We start from the raw sequence: 19,022 nt of genomic DNA on the forward strand, positions 1-19,022 counted from the left end.
ATACCAATTACTGTTCTTAGATGGAAGTGTAGCTCTTTCTACACTTAGACTTTTGTGGGTCTGACTACTATTTTCCAGTACACATTTTGGACTTCTTTTCAGCACACTCAGAAAATTACTTTTGCCCTAGCTGGTTTGGCTCAGTGGATAGAGCGTCAGCCTGTGGACTGAAGGGTCCCAGGTTCGATTCTAGCCAAGGGCACATGCCCGGGTAGTGGGCTCGATCCCCAGTATGGGGCGTGCAGGAGGCAGCCGATCAATGATTCTCTCTCATCACTGATGTTTCTAACTCTCCTTCTCCCTTCCTCTATGAAATCAATAATGAAATATATTTTAAAAAAAGAAAATTAATTTTATTCTCAAATATTCAAAGATAGTTTAAAGAACAAGAGAAACTTTAAAGATATAAAAGTGACCTATGGTTTAGAATTTGGAAGGCTTAATATTAGTAGATGGGTCAGAGATGAATGAATCAACACATGAAAATCATGTTCCATGATCTTTCTTTGCTGTATACAATTATCCTTTTAATATTTCATTGATTTCTGCTGCTATGAATGGAAAGTAAAGCTGAGTTTAACTATTTAGTGGCATTTTTTCACTCCCTATGTTTTTGTATTTGCCAGATATATATTAGCCATGATTTCAATTTAAGCTCTGAGTGAGAAAGCATGCACAGAAGCATATATGCTGAGGTAAGCAATGTTATACAGGATAGCAAGCTTTGGGTATTTATTTTATTCTTTTTGCCAAACTGTATTTTCTAAGTATTATGCTATGCTAAGCATGATTTATTTATTTTTTAAGATTTTTTAACTAGTAAAAAAATAACAAAAGGCTTTGCCTAAATATTTATGTTCCTTAATTTTTCCCGGCATTAAGATGGTTTTCAGGAAGGATTAACATGGTCTAAGTGGATGCAGATGCATAATAAACCCCAAATTATGAATATTCGTTTCCATTGTCTAAAGGGAATTTTCTATACAAAAGACATCTGACTGGATTTAAAGGAGTCAAATTAACACCCTACTCTGTCTTCAGCACCTCTTATTCTGTGACTGTGAGGAGAGAGATAAAAACATCTGCAGAAATATTCACAATGACATAGTTTCTCAGATACTAGAAACAAAAAGAAGCTGCTTGCTTCTGTTCTTTCATTCTTCCCCTCGCCGACATTACACAAATTATTCACCTATTTGTATAAGATCATACAGATTGTAAAAATAGGTTATGATAGATGACTTTGGAAATTCCTTCAAGCTCTATGCATCTAACATTTCAAAGGTTTCTAAAAACACCTTTACATACGCCATGACTGGAGTATAATGTTGCCACTAAATAACTGTATTTCTTCACTATTTTCTTTTCTTTGTGCTAACTTAACTTTGTACATTTAAAACTTAGCCCTAATCTAACCTGATGTTTAAAACTCACAATTTTAACAGTCTCACCCCCTCTTGTGAGAAGTGTACAAGAGCAGGCTCTGAGAATGCAAGGATACCAACCCCCGCTTGGGGTCTGACTCTTTGGAGGTCAATACACAGAGGTGGCAACTACATTTGCTTAAAGGAATGTTTTATCAATCAAAATACTTCTACAATTATCTCCATCAGCTATAGTTTGGGATTCTAAATTTTACACAATTAAAAAAAATTCTTAAAATGTCTTCAGAATTGACAATCCTTTGATTTATGTAAGTTCAATGCTTTTATATATCTCCTGGACTTTAAATAATTATAAACAATAACATGGTTTTCTCGGGAGACTTTTATCTTTATAAGAGGAAGAATGGAGGAAATAAGATATTTTAATCCAGTGCCCTTTGCATTTGGATTGAATCCAAGGTTTGTTATTATTAATATCTATGTGTACTTATGTTATTAACTTTAAAATAAAGTACAACTAAAAAGCAGCATATTCTTTCACTTATACTACATTAACAGTAAGATTTCCACTTAGTTCAGCATTTAATTCCTTTGTTCAAGACCTGTTATTATATACTAGAGGCCCAGTGCACGAATTTGTGCATGGGTGGGGTCCAGCCGGCCATCCCTACCAGGGGTGGGACCGGCCAGGGGCAGGGGCTGAGGGCACTTGGCCAGCCGCCCTGCCCGTAATCGGCCCAACCCACCCCAATTGGGGGCAGGGCCAGCTGGCCAACTTTCCTCGTCCCCTCTCCATGGCCAGCCCAATCGGCCCCACCCATGCACGAATTCATGCACCGGGCCTCTAGTAAGAAATAAAATTCTCTTGTTTATAAGCTGTCTGAATGAACTAAAACAAGAATGATCAAGGGCTTACAATGTTTCATATTGTATTTTACTGAGCCTGACTTGTTCCTGCTTCAGCTAATTTTAAAATACTATGTGGATGAATCCAAGAAGTTCTATTGAGTAGCACTTTAATTCTAGTAGCCTGGGTAATTTCAGGGCCTGTTAGTAGTATTGTATTTCCCTGACACATTTTATATATCAAGTAGAAATAATGATGTGACTAAAAAAAACTGTTCAAAAAATTATTAAAAGAGTGTAACAGATTCATGTCTCCTAGCCAACCAAATGGGAGAGCAACTACCATCATTTGTTAAATCCATTAGTAAAACACCAACATACAGTAATTATTACTAAATTCCCTGAAGTACAAGCTATTGTTCTTTTGTTGGTTTCCTTTTCCATTATCAACTCATTAACACACATCATGCTATTCCACTGAAAATGTGTAATGCATCTATTGCTACAGAAAATAGCTAGAATTTCTCAACTGCAGCCTCATTCATGAATTCTAACTTTGTACTTTCATTTTATCCTTTGTACTTTCATTTTATCCTTTGACAAAATACTGAGATCAAATAGAACAGGTATTATTTAAATTCAACAGGTGAAAAAACAGATGCAGTAATGCTAAATCAGTTGGCCAGAATCAAACAAAATGTGATGATGGCATTTTGTCTAAAATCCCAATACTCTAACTCCTACTCAGGCCTTTCCCACCACACTGCTATTTATTTTTACACCACAGAATTCTTCTTTCTTTGTGCACATTAAAAAGCACAAATGTAAGCATAAAAAAATGCCTGAGTAAAGAATTCAGGACTATGGTTTATGCTCAAAGCCATTAAATAGACTAAGTTTTCCATGTCTTCAATCCTTAAATGACATAAGCTTTCAAATCAAAGTATCCATTAGTGAAGACTAAAATAGATGATTCAGATATGATCAAGAAATAGGTAGTACGGCATGTCTTAAAATATGGCATTTTATTTTTTAATTTATCCTACCAGGCTAATAATAGATATTTAAAACTCTAACCTACAATCAATTACTTTTATTACCACATGATCTTATACAAGTATGACGATTATAATATCTGAGTTTGTTTTCTAATCATTCATCATTAGAACATCAAGAATATCATTGTTATACATAAAACTATGGAAATAAAATTTATTTCAACTAGACATTATCTATTGCAAAAATGTTGTCATAGTAACTATACATTAAAATTTAATGCTCCAAAATAAAAAAAGTTTGTATTTGGACTACACTGAGAATGGCTTAATGCATTACAATTACCCCGCAAATTTGTAAAGGAGTAAACCATTAACAATAATACTAGAGTAGCAAAGTTCCTTTTAATCTTAAGGGGTTCTCCTAAATATTAAAAAGAAAAGCAAACAACACATTTCACCAGAGGAATATTTGGCTGCATTCTTAAATTACTTCAGGATACAGGAAATGCAAAGATTACAAGAGTAGCTGTGACAGACAGCTTAATGGTTAAGAGCATGGTCTCTAGAGTTGAAGAGCATAGAATCAAATGGTAGCTTGTACAATCACCAACTGTGTGGCCTGAGGCAAATTATTTCATTCTCCCTGTTCCTCAGTTTCATCATCTGCAAAATGAGGACAGTTAATAGTATCTACCTCATGGGATTTGGGGAGTTCTGTATGAGATAATATATGTAAAATGCTTGTAAGAATAGAGAACTTAATAATAAATGCTTGATAGATGTTAGCTATTACTACCACTATTATTATTAGCCCCAAATCTATTAACTACACATGCCTTTCATTCTATATTTTTATACAATTTAAGGAAAAAATTCTATTTTACAGAATCTGTAATTCTTATTTTATACATTTATTGCACATCAGTAATATACCAGGTACTGTGTTACACATAGGGCATTATAAACACCATGGACTTTTGGTGAAAAATTTAATATAATAAAATTTTTTATAGGCACCTGAAGGTATACATTGCTCTAAACTCTAGTAAAGCATGTCACAATGTGAAAAATAAAGCTACCGTCAATGACAATATAGGTGGTCATTAATGAATATGACTTCTATAACGAAAATAATTTTAGTGTCAATGGAAGAGACTGCTTTTCAGTTTAACTGAAGTTTTCCCAGAGGTTTAATCAACTACTTAGGAAACACAAAGGATTGGAATAGAGCATGAAAACCTGAGTGTGATTCATGGGTTTCATAGCCCTGTTCAACATGGCATATTATAGGTGCTCAATAAAGATTTGTCTTGTCTAAGACTAGGACTGAAAAGCATTCCAGACTTAATGCTGACTCAGGAGATATTGCCACCTAGTGAAATATAAGGTTCATTACCTGAAATTATCAAGTAATGCTGAGAACTTCCCTAATTTGGAAAGCAGCTATGCTCACCACTATACCACCAACGCATCCTAATTTGATCCTACTTAAAATACATACATGTACATTCATCACAAGTCAGTATTCAGATTAGGCACTGTACTGGTAATAAAAAGACGAATAAGCCACTATATCTGCTTCCTACAAACTATAGATGATACAAAGAAATCACATACTCCACAGAGAGGTATAAAGTAAATGGTACTATATGGAAAAAAGGTTTGCTTAATAGATAATCAAAAGCTAACATTTCAGAAAATCTGCTCAAAAAGGCAGTGCAGTGTAGCAAATAAGATCATGGTCTCCAAATACAGACTGTATGGATCCAAGTCCTGGCTCCTATAAAGTGGGGTAATTATAGAACCTAGCTCATAAGATTATTGTGACAAATTAAATATGTGTAAAGTGCTTAAAACAGGACCAGAAATACAGAAAGTGCTTTGTAAGTATTAGCTATGATTATGATTAAATATAGAGCAGGATCCTAGAGACTGAGGTAGATAAATATTGATTAATAACAGAACATTATTGCTAAAGTCTAGCCTTGTAAATGTAATTCAGTAGAAGCCGTTTCTGTGACTAGTTCTCTGTTATTATGGGAATCCTTAAAGTACATTATTTGTGGTACTCTGTGACTAAATTTTGTATTACTAGATGATTAACCCTTTCAACATCAGGCAAATAAAACTGCCTTCTGAAAGTAAAAATCATATCTCTTACCAAAAAAAGCAAAAAGTCAGTAGAATGAACGACCCAAAAGACCACAACTGAACATATGCTTAAGGGAAAGATGCTTGCTGACTCTTCACAGGTTTTGCTAGAACTGAAAGATGGATGATACATTTTGCTACCACTGTGGTCTCATTCGCAGCTTATTTAACTTGTAAAAAAATAATCTTGCTCCATTTTCCTTGAAAATTACCTGAACATATCAGCAGCTCTGATAAATACTATTTAAAAGTCATGTAACTGTTCTATATCTTTCAAATTTTGTAACATTAATACATTTATGTAAAGCTACATGTAAATTTTATTTTCAGACCAGAAAATCTGGGATATATATATATATATATATATATATACACACACACACACACACACACACACACATACATACACGTTATATTTTCAATAAAATATTTAAAGACTATTTTACTTGATGATTCTGGCCTGTATTTAATGAGTAAGATCTTTTAGTCTGAGAACTTTCATTTTCTAATGGATATATACCATGCAAAAGAACTGTGCTAAAACTTGGATTACTTGAGATTATGTAACCTCTTCCTAAGCTTCCTCTTTTTAAAAATAGGCAGCAAAGAGTTGGGAAAATATGTTAAAAACATTTTAAGTTTTCATTTGTTTTTAAAGGTTAGAATCATGTTCTAAATACGTTGCACAAATTTGAATATCATATGCATTATTGATCATTTCTAAAATACTTAGAACTCCTTCCTCTTCCACATTAAGATAGTGTGGATATAACACAATGTTCTTAACTTTACATTTATTTTCTATTACAACTGACCTAAAAAGTTACACAGTCTAATAAGTAAAAGGAAAAGGCTACCAAAAGAGTGAGTTATAGAGGGGGGGAAAAAACCCCTTTTCAATTCTATTCAATATATAGATGCTTACCAGCATATAAAAACATAAGTTCCCATAAAATCAAGTATACATTGTTTGGATGAGTATGATAACAACCCATTTACCTTTCTTGTTTTAATCTAGTGCTTATTAATTTACAAAGTACTTTCACAGTCCCTGTCTTATAGTATCTTCACAATAACAGGTAGCACAGTTATTAGTAGCAGGAGAACCATTTACTAGATAAGAAAATGGAGCTTTAGGAAGGCAAGAGCCTTGGCAAGGTCACTAAAGAAACAGAATGGAGCCCGGCCAGCATGGCTCGGTGGTTGAGCATCGACCTATGAACTAAGAGGTCATGGTTCAATTCCCAGTCAGGGCACATGCCTGTGTTGCGGCTTGATCCCAAGGGCGTGCAGGAGGCAGCCGATCAATGATTCTCTCTCTTCATTGATGTTTCTATCTCTCTCCCTCTCCCTTCCTCTCTGAAATCAATTTAAAAAATTAAAAAAGAAACAGAATTGAGCCTTAAGCCCTGCTCTTTCACTGGCATTTCTAGAATGAACCTCTTAGTTGGAAACCTATTGTCTAAAAGCCATATGGGCTAACCTGACTGGACTATTCTAATGATGAAATCCCTCTATCAATGACAACAACAAAAAAATAACTGAAGGAAATAAAAAGAGTGGAACTTTAACTTGCATGTGTAGTGAAAATTTCAAAAGCCTAAAAAAAAATCAGAAATTGAATGAAGACTGTTATGAAACCTCTTGAGTCTGAGGAAATAACTGTGGAGTCTATTTCCTATATAACAGTTCTAATTATAAAGTCCTTAGGTAGAGTTCTTCTCCTTTATGTGAAGATTTGGGGGAGCACATAGAAAGACCTGTTTCAGGATACAAGGTTTAACCAGCCACCAGATTTGGACAGTGGATGACTTGAGAAAGCCATTTGTCTTTTCCTATAATCAGGCAGTGTTTATTTTTGCTTGTAATAGTAAATGGTATTATGTTGTTTTAACAATTCTACTATTAATAATGGTGTTCCGTAAATCTGAACATGTTAGAGTGTGGAGAGTGGCTATAGTGTTTGGAGAGGTTCAAAGCTCGAACTAATGAGAGGGCACAGTCCTCTCATGGCCACATGCAAATCCCAGCTTGGAGGGTAAAGCCCTCCCAGCATAATTATAGCCAACAGCTATAGTTGTAAGCTTGAACCTATGGTCTGAACACGTGGCCCCACATGCCTGAGTGAGGTGGGCTTGATAGAGTTCAGGTGCATGTAACTGAGTAGGATTGAAAACCACGAGAATGTTGTAAACATCTTGACCATGCCCTTACTTTGCCTCGTGGAATCTGGCTATAAAATAAAGACACGGCTTGTAGTCCGTGGCACTGTCGCTAGCTCTCCATCAGAGAGGACAGCGTCCCATCCAGACCCAGCTTTCTTCTCTTAATCCTTCACCACCTCCTCTCAGACTCACCGAACCTGGCTGAGCTGGCGCAGCACATATGGCGCCCAATGTGGGGCTGAGTATGCCATGGCCATGCTGGCTCGCCACATTAGAGAAATTCATTATTAATTCTCTGCAAAGTAATTTAAAATAAGTCTCAATTTTACACATTATTTTCTCATATAATTTGCCTGAGAAGACATAATAAAATCCATACTATGATCAAGAACTTCAGGTTTAGAACTTGTTTAATAACTTAGGACTTATCACAGCCATTACCAACTCAATCTGTATTAATGCAAATAACTTAAGCATTCACATTTCATTAATTTAAACACTTTGTCCCACTAGTGCCACATTTATGTGTAAGCTATCCCAGTTTGGCAAAAACAGTGAATGACGGACGATACATGACATCTTAAACAAATCAAAGAAATGAATAAAGTTTTTAATATATGAAAAAAATGAATTTTGAGAGTGACAGCACTGTCAGTACAATACAGAACAATGAAATGCTAATGTCAGGACAGAAATTAAAGAAATGTATGAAAAATAGCATAAATCGTATATTCTAAGAATGCATGCTATTCCTGAAAAAATGTGTCTAGTCTTTATTTCCTTATCTCTCAGAATGATAGAACAGTGTAATTTTAGCATAGCAATGACATTAGATTTGTAATTCTGGAACTTGCTTTCACTGACATTAGTTTTTTGTCTTCTTTTCATGTTAAGAAACTCTACAACTTATTAAAACTATGTGTTTTAGTAAAAAACAAAAAAAGAGAATAAGAAATTAACTCAATATTCAACTGAACATATTAAAGATCCATATTTCCTAAATGTTATTTGTTTGTTTGTTTGTTTGTCTATTTCCTCACCTGAGGATATGTTTTTATTGATTTTAAAAAGAGAGGAAGGAAGAGGAAGAGGAAGAGGGAGAAAGAAAGAAAAGGAAGGGAGGGAGGGAGGGAGGGAGGGAGGGAGGAAGGAAGGAAGGAAGGAAGGAAGGAAGGAAGGAAGGAAGGAAGGAAGGAAGGAAGGAAGACGGATTGGTTGCCTCCCATACCCTGACCAGGGATCAAGCCTGCAATCTGGGTATGTGCCCTGACTGGGAATCTAATCTAAGACCTTTCAGTGTACAAGACAATGCTCAACCAACTGAGCCACACCAGCCAGGGATACCTTTTAAATTTAGTTACCATTACCAGATAATTTTAGATGAATTTTGCTTATTTAAATTGACTTATGAAGAAAACTGATGACACTTTTCTGAGATTCCAATGTAAGGGCACAACTATTATGTGTACTTTTGCTGATATTTAAACTCCAGAATAATAGTGCTTATGGACAAATAAAATGCTATAATATAATAATAATATAATCTATTTATGTACATGGCTCTTACAATATATTCGAGAGAGCTTTATTAATACAGAGAATGACAGTTGTCAGAATTCACGATTCCTGGTTCAGTATAAATGTAAAGGTTACTCTAAATATTCTTTACTTATCAAGCAGTGGACTTACCATGGAAATCATAAATATACAGAAGAACTGGCTCATTCTGCCCAAATGCACAAAATGCAACCATATTTTCAAGTGGATGATAAGAAATGTCTCGAATGGGTGACTTGAATGGCAGGTCAGAATACATTGCTACTTGTTCTCCTAAATAAGAAAAGATTCAATAATGTGTATTGTTATTTATTATTAGAAGGTTATTCTGCAACTTATCGAAAATATTTATAGAAAGTAATATAAAGCTCATGTTTTCTACATGAAAACCTCATATACTTATAAATATTTGAGTACTACTGAATTACATAATTATATTTATTTTTCATTGTGTTGGCCCTCCTCTTTCTACTTCTCAATCCAAACTCTTCAACAAGATTTTGAAGGCACAAAATAGACCGAGTTTAGAGGTACCTGACTCTGAGGTTTGACAGGGCTGAGCAAATGCCAGCTAACAAAGAACTCCAGAGAGAAGTAGGGAGGAACTGCAGGACTCTAAAACTGAAGAGACTCTCTGGTTGGGGAAGGCTTGGTGGGGATTAATTTTTTTCCAGAGGCTGTTTGAGGTATCATCTCCTTTAAAAATACATATGATTACTACTGGCTAAAAAATGCCTACAGCAGACATCTAAGAAACCTCTGAAAAGCAGAATTCAAAAGGCAAAAACTCTAGATCCATTTATTTAAGAGGAAAAGAGATTTAACATTTAAAATATATATATATATAACACATATATATACACACACTTTACGGATTTCAGAGAGGAAGGGAAAGGGAGAGAGAGAGAAAGATCAGTGATGAGAGAGAATCATCGATTGACTGCCTCCTGCACACCCCACCCTGGGGATGGAGCCCGCAACCTGGGCATGTGCCCCAACTGGGAATCGAACCGCAACCCTATGGTTCATAGGTCAATGATCAACCACTGGGCCATGCTGGCCAGGCTTAACATTTTTGAACTGATGCTAAAATATAAAAATGCAGTAGGAAAAAAAACACAAAAAAACCAACAAACTGACCAGTCAAAAATGCCTAAAGGAAAGACCAACAGAATAAACAAGGGGAAATTAAATACTGTTCTTAAGAAATTATACAGTGAATTTCATAAAATTCTCTCTATTGCTAAAAACGTTTATGTAGTTATAGCTTTTTTAAAATAGCAAAGGTAAGACACAAATAAATTTCCCAATGTAATAGTTTATTTTATTGGAAAAGAAGTGAATTATAGTAATTCAGGTAAATTGTTACTGAGTTTCATACATCAAAAGTTTTAACAGGAATGTTTCTAATGAAAATATATTGTAGCTGTTTCACCACTCTATACCTACTTATACTCCAAATTCAGCTTGTAACGCTTGTATTTTACATTACAGTCCTCATTAAATACTTTTATAAGATCCACCATATCTCATTACAGACAAGAAAATAATAAACCTTAAATTATAATGTGGAATTCAAAATCCATGAATATATCAAAATAATAAAGAACAGAATTTAATATAAATTTAGACTGCAGCTGATTTCCATTATCAGCGTTCCAATTCCAGAAAACATAATGGAGAACCTGCAATCAGAACTTCCTTGAAAATTATTCCATAAAATGGTAGTTTCACACTTCTTCAAAAATAAAAACAAGTTTTAAATAAATATTTACCTGTTTCTGGGTTCCAAACATACACTACACCATCCTCACTTCCAGCAAAGAGAAAAGTCCCACAAGGTGTCAAAGTACTATGAATCTTCTCCCGATAATTTGCTGCTCCTACAAATTTCCTTGCTGCTAATCTTTAAACAAAAAAGATTTTACAAATGTAAAATCTGGGTGGTAAAAAGTTTTAAATACTTGATTTGCATTGAACAAACAATTTTTGAAAATCTGCTAAGTGGGAAATATTTTATGATGGATGCAGACTGAAGAACAGCGTACAGAGCTCAGGGAGTTTAGAATTAGTAGGAGAAAGAAGGAATGCATCAATGTAATACAGTAAGTGGATGTAGAAAGTGCCACATGAGAAGAAAAGAAAGAGTACTTTGTAGATCTGGGTAAGAAAAATTATTTCTAGCTGTGAAGAGAGACTACATTATGGAAGTAGCACTTGAGTTGGTTACTAAAAAAGGAACAGAATTTTTATTTTTTTCCATGTGATGAATTTTTATAATTACACTTGGTTCTTGCAGAAACATTAGACAGACATATTATTAAATCATCTATTAAATACGACGTACAGGCTTCTAAGCTTTTTTGCTTATGAAAAATAGCTAACCCGGTTTTAATTTAAAGCTTGCTATGTGCCAGTCAGGTGCTATTATCATCCCCGATTTACAGAGAGGATATTACATACACTGCTCTGTTTTCTGCTTTTTTCTGTCAGCAAAAAATCACAAGTAATGGCCCTCTATGTCAGAATACATAGATTATGCATTATCCTTTTAATAGGTATATGTTATATCATTGTGTAAGTGTATCTTAAGACATTTCCTATTGTTGGACAACACATGCTATTTCCAGCTTTCACCTACTATGAACACGATTTCTATAATAAATATTGTATATATATTTTTGTACTATTTTATTTATTTTTATTAAATTTATTGGAGTGATACTGGTTAATAACATTATATAAGGTTCAAACATACAATTCTATAACAAATCATCTGTATATTCCATTGTGTGCTCACCAGCCAAAGTCTAATTGTAATTTGACCTCCTCTTTATCCCCCACCCCATTTTTCTCTGGTAACCTTCATACTATCTAATTTTTTGCAGTTTTATATTATCTTAACATAAATTCTTGAGGTTACAAAGTCAAACATTTCTGCAGTCCTTGCCATCCTATATAATGAAAACCTAATATGCAAAGTGTTCGATTGACCATTCGACCAGTTGCCATGACGTGCACTGACCACCAGGGGACAGACGCTCTGACTGGTAGGTTAGCTTGCTGCTGGGGTCCAGCTGATCGGGACTGGGCGAGATGGGCCAGACACACCCTGGAGCCCTCCCACAGTCCCTCTCCAGCCCCTATTGTGCACCGGTGGGGTCCCTCGGCCTGGCCTGAGCCCTCTCGCAATCCGGGAACCCTCATGGGATGTCAGACTGCCAGTTTCGACCCAATCCCCACAGGCCAGGCTGAGGGACCCGCCCCGCCAGTGCACAAATCCGTGCACCAGGCCTCTAGTATGCTCTATTTTAAGTACTTTACATATATAAACTAGTTTATTCCCCCCAAACTCTTATGAGTAGATATTATCTCTCTCACTAGTGATGAGAAAAGAGAGACACACAGGCAAATCAGCTAGCAAGGGGTGGAAAAGGCCATATTTTATTCTAAGCAGTTTGCCTCTGAGACCAAGCATAATCTTAATGCTGAAAACTATATTGCTTAAAAAGAGAATTAACAGCCCTAACCGGTTTGGCTCAGTGGACAGAGCGTCAGCCTGCAGACTCAAGGGTCCCAGGTTCGATTCCGGTCAAGGGCATGTACCTTGGTTGCGTACACATCCCCAGTAGGGAGTGTGCAGGAGGCAGCTGATCAATGTTTCTCTCTCATCGATGTTTCTAACTCTCTATTCTCTCCCTTCCTCTCTGTAAAAAAATCAATAAAATATATTTTTAAAAAGAGAGAATAACAAAATCATACAGACTAAATCCCTTTGCCTATAATACAACTTATATTATCCCACCTCTGAACTTTATTCCAGGATTTTCATGTTTTCCTACTTAATACACTTCCACCTTATCTAAATTCTCTCTCTTCTTCAAGATTAAGCTCAAAGGCCTGCCTCTCCATAAAGCCTATATTATAGCCACCACCTTTATTGTCAGAAAGACTCTATTATAGCCACCATCATTATTGTCATGAAAAATGTAATCCTTGTATCATCCTATCTAATAATAGACAAACATGGTAATTAACTGTACCTTCGCTACGCCTCCAATTGGCTAATCAGCGAGATATGCAAATTAACCCAACCAAGATGGCGGCTGGCAGCCACACAGCTGAAGCGAGCAGGAGGCTTGCTTGCTCCAGTGATGGAGGAAGCCAAGGTTCCCCGCCTGCCGTGGCCTGGCTCTGAGCTCCGAAAGCAACAAAGTTTCAATTATAGAAGGTAAACAAACCCCAGATACCTGCTTTCAGCAGGCCGTGGCCTCAGAGCTGGAGCGAGTAGAAGCAGCTCCAGTGACAGAAACAAAGTTTCAATTATAGAAGGTAAATAAATCCCAGAATAAAAAAAAAAAAGAAAAAAAGGAGAGGCTGGGAGCTTCAGTCGCCGGCCAGCCTGAAAACAGCCCTCAACCCCTCACCCTGACTGGCCAGGCACTCCAGTGGCGACCCCCACTCTAAAGGGGGTATGGCCAGCCTGAAAACAGTCATCAGCCCCTCATCTAGACTGGCCAGGCACCCCAGTGGGGACCCCCACCCTGAAGGGGGTGTGACCAGCTGCAAACAGCCATCAGCCCTTCACCCAGGCTGGCCAGGCACCCAAGCGGGACCCCCACCTTGATCCAGGACACCCTTCAGGGCAAACCAGCTGGCCCCCACCCATGCACCAGGCCTCTATCCTATATAATAAAAGGATAATATGCAAACTGACCCTAACAGCACAAAGACTGGGAATGACTGGTCACTATGACATGCACTGACCACCAGGGGCAGACGCTCAATGCAGGAGCTGCCCTCTGGTGGTCAGTGTGCTCCCACATGGGGGAGCTCTGCTCAGCCACAAGCCAGGCTGATGGCTGCCAGTACAGCGGTGGTGGTGGGAGCCTCTCCCGGCTCCTCAGCAGCACTAAGGATGTCCGACTGCAGCTTAGGTCTGCTCCCCGCTGGCAAGTGGACATCCCCCGAGGGCTGCCGGGCTGCCAGAGGGATGTCTGATTGTCAATTTAGGCCCTATCCCCTGGGGAGCAGGCCTAAGCCAGCAGGTGGTCATCCCCTGAGGGGTCCCAGACTTTGAGAGGCACAGGCTGGGCTGAGGGACACCACCCTCCCCCCCTGCCCCCCGCCGAGTGCACAAATTTTTGTGCACTGGGCCTCTAGTATATTTATATTCATTAAAAATAGATACTGAGACCCTAGCCAGTTGTTCAGTGGTTAGAGCGTCAACCCTATAACTGAAGGGTCTCAGGTTTGATTCCAGTCAAGGGCACATACCTTGGTTGCAGGCTCGATCCCTGGCCCACGTGCCAGAGGCAACCAATCGATGTGTCTCTCTCACATTGATGTTTCTCTCTCTCTGTCTCTCTCACCTCCCATCCATTTTCTCAAAAAAAAAAAAATCAATGGAAAAAATATCTTCGGTTGAGGATTAATGAAAATAACATACTGAGTACTTGCTGTCTGCCACATAGTATGGGTGCTACGTATAGAAAAAAGAATAAGCAGATTCCAGTCCCAGAAGATCTCAGTTTAACCTAATTAAATGCTTTGTGTGTCATTCTAGAGGCAGGACATCCAGATTGTAAACTCCTGATGAGCTACTTCTGCTAATCATGCTCCACCAGCACCCATGCCAGTGTCTTGGACAATTCTACATAAATATTTAAGGGCTTACCTGTTAGCCCTAAAAGGAGAACTGCAAAATAAACTAATATAGATCGCCACATTTGCCTTTCTAAAAGCAATAATGAAATCTGATAACATAGCTTCCTCCCCTTTGTTTTGCTGGAACTCAATACTGAAACAAAAGCACACCAGAAGTCCATGCTGACTCTCCCAGAACTCTACTTCTGCCTCTTACATTAAAGGTATTTCCCTTCATAGGCCTTTTTCAGAAATAAAACAAACAAACAAAAAACAAGGATGAATTATTCAAAAGCCCTCCCATTCAATTATGACATTGTACCATAATACTATGCTATATCAGTATCATAGAGATAAAAGATATTCCATGACAGAAGTTCTTTTAAATTGTGAAAATAAAAATGAACTAACTACATTTCAACATCAAAACTATTCACATTTTGGGCCAGAGGATTCTTTGTTGCTGGGGGCCATCTTATGAAGTAGAGGATGCTTAGCAGTATCTCTGGTCTCCATCCATTAGGTAGAGAAACAACATTCAAAAATGTCCCCAGACACTACCAGATGTCCCCTGAGGGACAAAACTGTCTAGGTGAGAAGCACAGCTGTATTTTATAAATATGAATTAATTCATTACTTATTCTATGAGTGCTTAACCTGTCAATAGTGAAATATACTTACATTCGAAGATCCATAATTCTCAATGTACTGTCTTTGGTATGGATCAACAAACGTTTTCCATTGGGATGGACCTCCAAATAATTTATTGGAATCCCCTTAAACTCACTTTCTTTAATTTCCTAAAATGATACAAAAAGGACTATATATTACCACTGTAAAGTCTGTCTAATGTTAAACCCTTCTTAAAGTACAAAAGTAAAAATTATTTTAAGTTATAAGTTTTAATTATACTATACAGGATGCTTTAAAATTGCTTAAAAGGATTCCCGTTAATTTCAGCTTAAGGTTGAAAATAAAGCTGACGAAATGTATTTTTTGGTTGTTATCTAATACCACGTTAGTATGACTCTTGGTAGTATATTCCCAAACAAGAAGCACTTCCTATAAACACATCTTTTAACATTGCACTTTTTATTTATCATCATGTCAGAAAGCTTCCATTTTTTTTTGTAAATTCAAAGTGCAGAATTAACTTTCAAGTTCTGTTTCAGTCTCAGATTATTTCTTCACACACTTCCACTTGTTTTGAAAAGATATATCATCAGCAAAATATTCTGAAATAATTACAATTTAGATTGTAATATTCAGTGTTTTCTTATAGTTACTTAAGGCAGCTATAGAAGACGCCGGACTAATCATGTCAAGAAATACATAAACGCTGATGAAGAATCTGCCTGAACAAGCCTGGCATTAATTAGAATAATAACCAAAGGTCCTTCTTGTTTGAAAAACCAGGAGGAAGAAAAAAATTACAAATGCAAAACTGCTTGGACTAAAGTCCACAGTCGACGAGAAGTCTGCTTTAACGCGTTGGCAGAATTACAAATTATCCTTCTTCCCCCTTGAGGACTGCGTATTGATTTTTGCCCCTTTCTCCTAGAGCAGTGATGGCGAACCTTTTGAGCTCGGAGTGTCAGCATTTTGAAAACCCTAACTTAACTCTGGTGCCGTGTCACATATAGAAATTTTTTGATATTTGCAACCATAGTAAAACAAAGATTTATATTTTTAATATTTATTTTATATATTTAAATGCCATTTAACAAAGAAAAATCAACCAAAAAAATGAGTTCGTGTGTCACCTCTGACACGCGTGTCATAGGTTCGCCATCACTGTCCTAGAGGGTATCCTCTTCAGAGGTGGGCTGGTGTCAGCAGAGGTAGGCTCCAAACTGCTACAATCCAGGTGAGCCTCTGCTATTGCTATTTGACACTAAGACCTGCTGTCAGCTGTTCTTTTAAAGTTGCAGGAAAAGTCAAACACTGACACCCTGGATGGAGGTTTTACTGAGCTGAAGAACAACCATTTGAGGGGGGAGATGCACTGCTGGAGGTTTCAGCAACTGGAGTAACACTCACCCGGATGCCAATGTGCAAAATACAAAGAAAACTGTATAACGAATGCTAGGTACAAATTCGAGGAAAGTGCTGGCAGACTTCGTGTTTGTAATATTTTCTTCCATATTTTATTTATTTATTTGTTTGTTTGTTTGTTTGTTTAAAGTATCACATATGTCTCCTTTTTTCCTCATTGGCCACCCCCACCCCCCAGCACATATTTTTCTTTATGAAACTCATGCTTAAACTAGAAGAGGCCTAATTGTGAAGCCCAGGTTCTGTATCAAGGCAGCACACGGACACTTCACCTTAAAGGACAGAGGGACACAGCTTAGCATCCCTCACTCGGCTGGCTGAGGAGAACCAGTAAGAAGCTGCAGTCTCTGGCTTGTCCTGGGGCACTAAGTGCAAAGTCCAGCTCATTTCCTGACTTTTGGCTTCTGACTGTCTCAAGCAACCACACCAGGCTGCAGATTTTCAAGGTAAATTTCCCTTTTGGTTAATACGCTGAGGTAAAGAAACACATGCTTTTTAACACAAATAATAGACTCTGCATTGTAGACTCAGATGATTGGAACTGGTGCCTTCAGGGACTGGCCAATCCCGCAGATATATAAGTAATTAGAATTTTTTTCACATTGTGTGAAATTAAGCTACAACATGAATCCTGAGCCATCATTCATGAATCTGATGATTTAAAATAGAATAGATGGTTTTTAAAACAGATCTGATAGAGTCAAGAGACTTAACTAAAGTTCATGAAAATTCTTTTACATGTACAGTGTCTGTTCCTCACACAAGGACAATTGTTATAATCTATTATGAATCTATTATGAGGAATAATAAATTGAAACATAAATTACTACTTATAGATGGTAATGTAATATAACATATAAGCATAAATTTCAGTAATGAAGCACTGAATGCCAGTGCAAATTAGAGCTCAAGAAAATTAAAGGAAAGCCTGGCCAAAATAAAGAAAATTTTCACTAAGTTACTATATCATCAATTAGCCATCAGAAAGACATGGTGAGAACCACAGGAAGGCTGGCTGAGTGGAAGTTCTACAACTAGGAGGAACCGAGAATCAGAGGAGGCGCAGTGCTGAAGTAAAATACTAAGGTGCGGAGTGCGTGCGGAGCGGGATGGTGGCTGAGGGTGTGGCTGTCTGTTTCAATCTGGAGAGAGCCTCAGACTCTGAGCTCCAGATCCGGGCGAGTCTCTAGGGACCCAGACTCAAACGGGAGAAGCAGGACTGTCTGGCTACGGTCCCTCCGAGGTTTGCAGCGGTTGCTGGGACAGAGAGGCAGAGCCCCTGGGGACGGACTGAGAGCAGCCATAACTGCTCCCTCCTCCGCCCTGTTGATCCCGTGGGACCCGCCCCGCCCAAGCCCTGCACAGAGGCATTTGCCGGATAGCCTCAGGCAAAGGCTAGATTAGCACCTCCCTAGAGGACACAAGTTCTTCCACTGCAGACACAGCTGATTATCACAGCCAGTCGGCCTGGAGGTCAAATCCCTCTAGTATTAACTACAACAATCAAGGCTTAACTACAACAAGACTGCACACAAAGACCACTAGGGGGTGTACCAAGAAAGCGTAAAAAATGCGGAGACAAAGAAACAGGACAAAACTATCAAGGGAGGATATTGAGTTCAGAACCACACTTTTGAGGTCTCTCAAGAGGCTTCTAGAGTCTGTCGATAAACTTGATGAGATGTACAGGAAATCTAATGAGACCCTCGATGGTGTGATAAAGGACCATCTAGAAAGTAAGCATACACTGACTGAAATAAAGAATATTATACAGACTCCCAACAGCAGACCAGAGGAGCACAAGAATCAAGTCAAAGATTTGAAATGCGAAGAAGCGAGAAACACCCAACCGGAAAAGCAAAATGAAAAAAGAACCCAAAAATACGACGATAGTGTAAGGAGCCTCTGGGATAGCTTCAAACGTACCAACATCAGAATTATAGGGGTACCAGAAGATGAGAGAGAGCAAGATATTGAAAACCTATTTGAAGAAATAATGACAGAAAACTTCCCCCACCTGGTGAAAGAAATAGACTTACAGGTCCAGGAAGCGCAGAGAACCCCAAATAAAAGGAATCCAAAGAGGACCACACCAAGACACATCATAATTAAAATGCCAAGAGCAAAAGACAAAGAGAGAATCTTAAAAGCAGCAAGAGAAAGAAAGTCAGTTAACTACAAGGGAATACCCATACGACTGTCAGCTGATTTCTCAACAG

At 37.6% G+C, this 19,022-nt stretch overlaps 1 protein-coding gene across 1 annotated transcript in view; it reads right to left on the reverse strand.

Annotated features, from left to right (window-relative positions):
- Positions 1-19,022, reverse strand: part of AHI1 (Abelson helper integration site 1) — a 168,118-nt gene that overhangs the window by 103,695 nt on the left and 45,401 nt on the right. The window contains 3 exon segments of the mRNA XM_070417742.1: positions 9,235-9,375; positions 10,878-11,008; positions 15,430-15,548. Of these exon segments, the coding sequence (XP_070273843.1) occupies positions 9,235-9,375; positions 10,878-11,008; positions 15,430-15,548 (391 nt within the window).

Source organism: Myotis yumanensis, unplaced genomic scaffold, assembly GCF_028538775.1.
Source record: "Myotis yumanensis isolate MYYU_CA2020_CCGP unplaced genomic scaffold, mMyoYum1.0.hap1 SCAF_6, whole genome shotgun sequence".
Taxonomy (NCBI): domain Eukaryota; kingdom Metazoa; phylum Chordata; class Mammalia; order Chiroptera; family Vespertilionidae; genus Myotis; species Myotis yumanensis.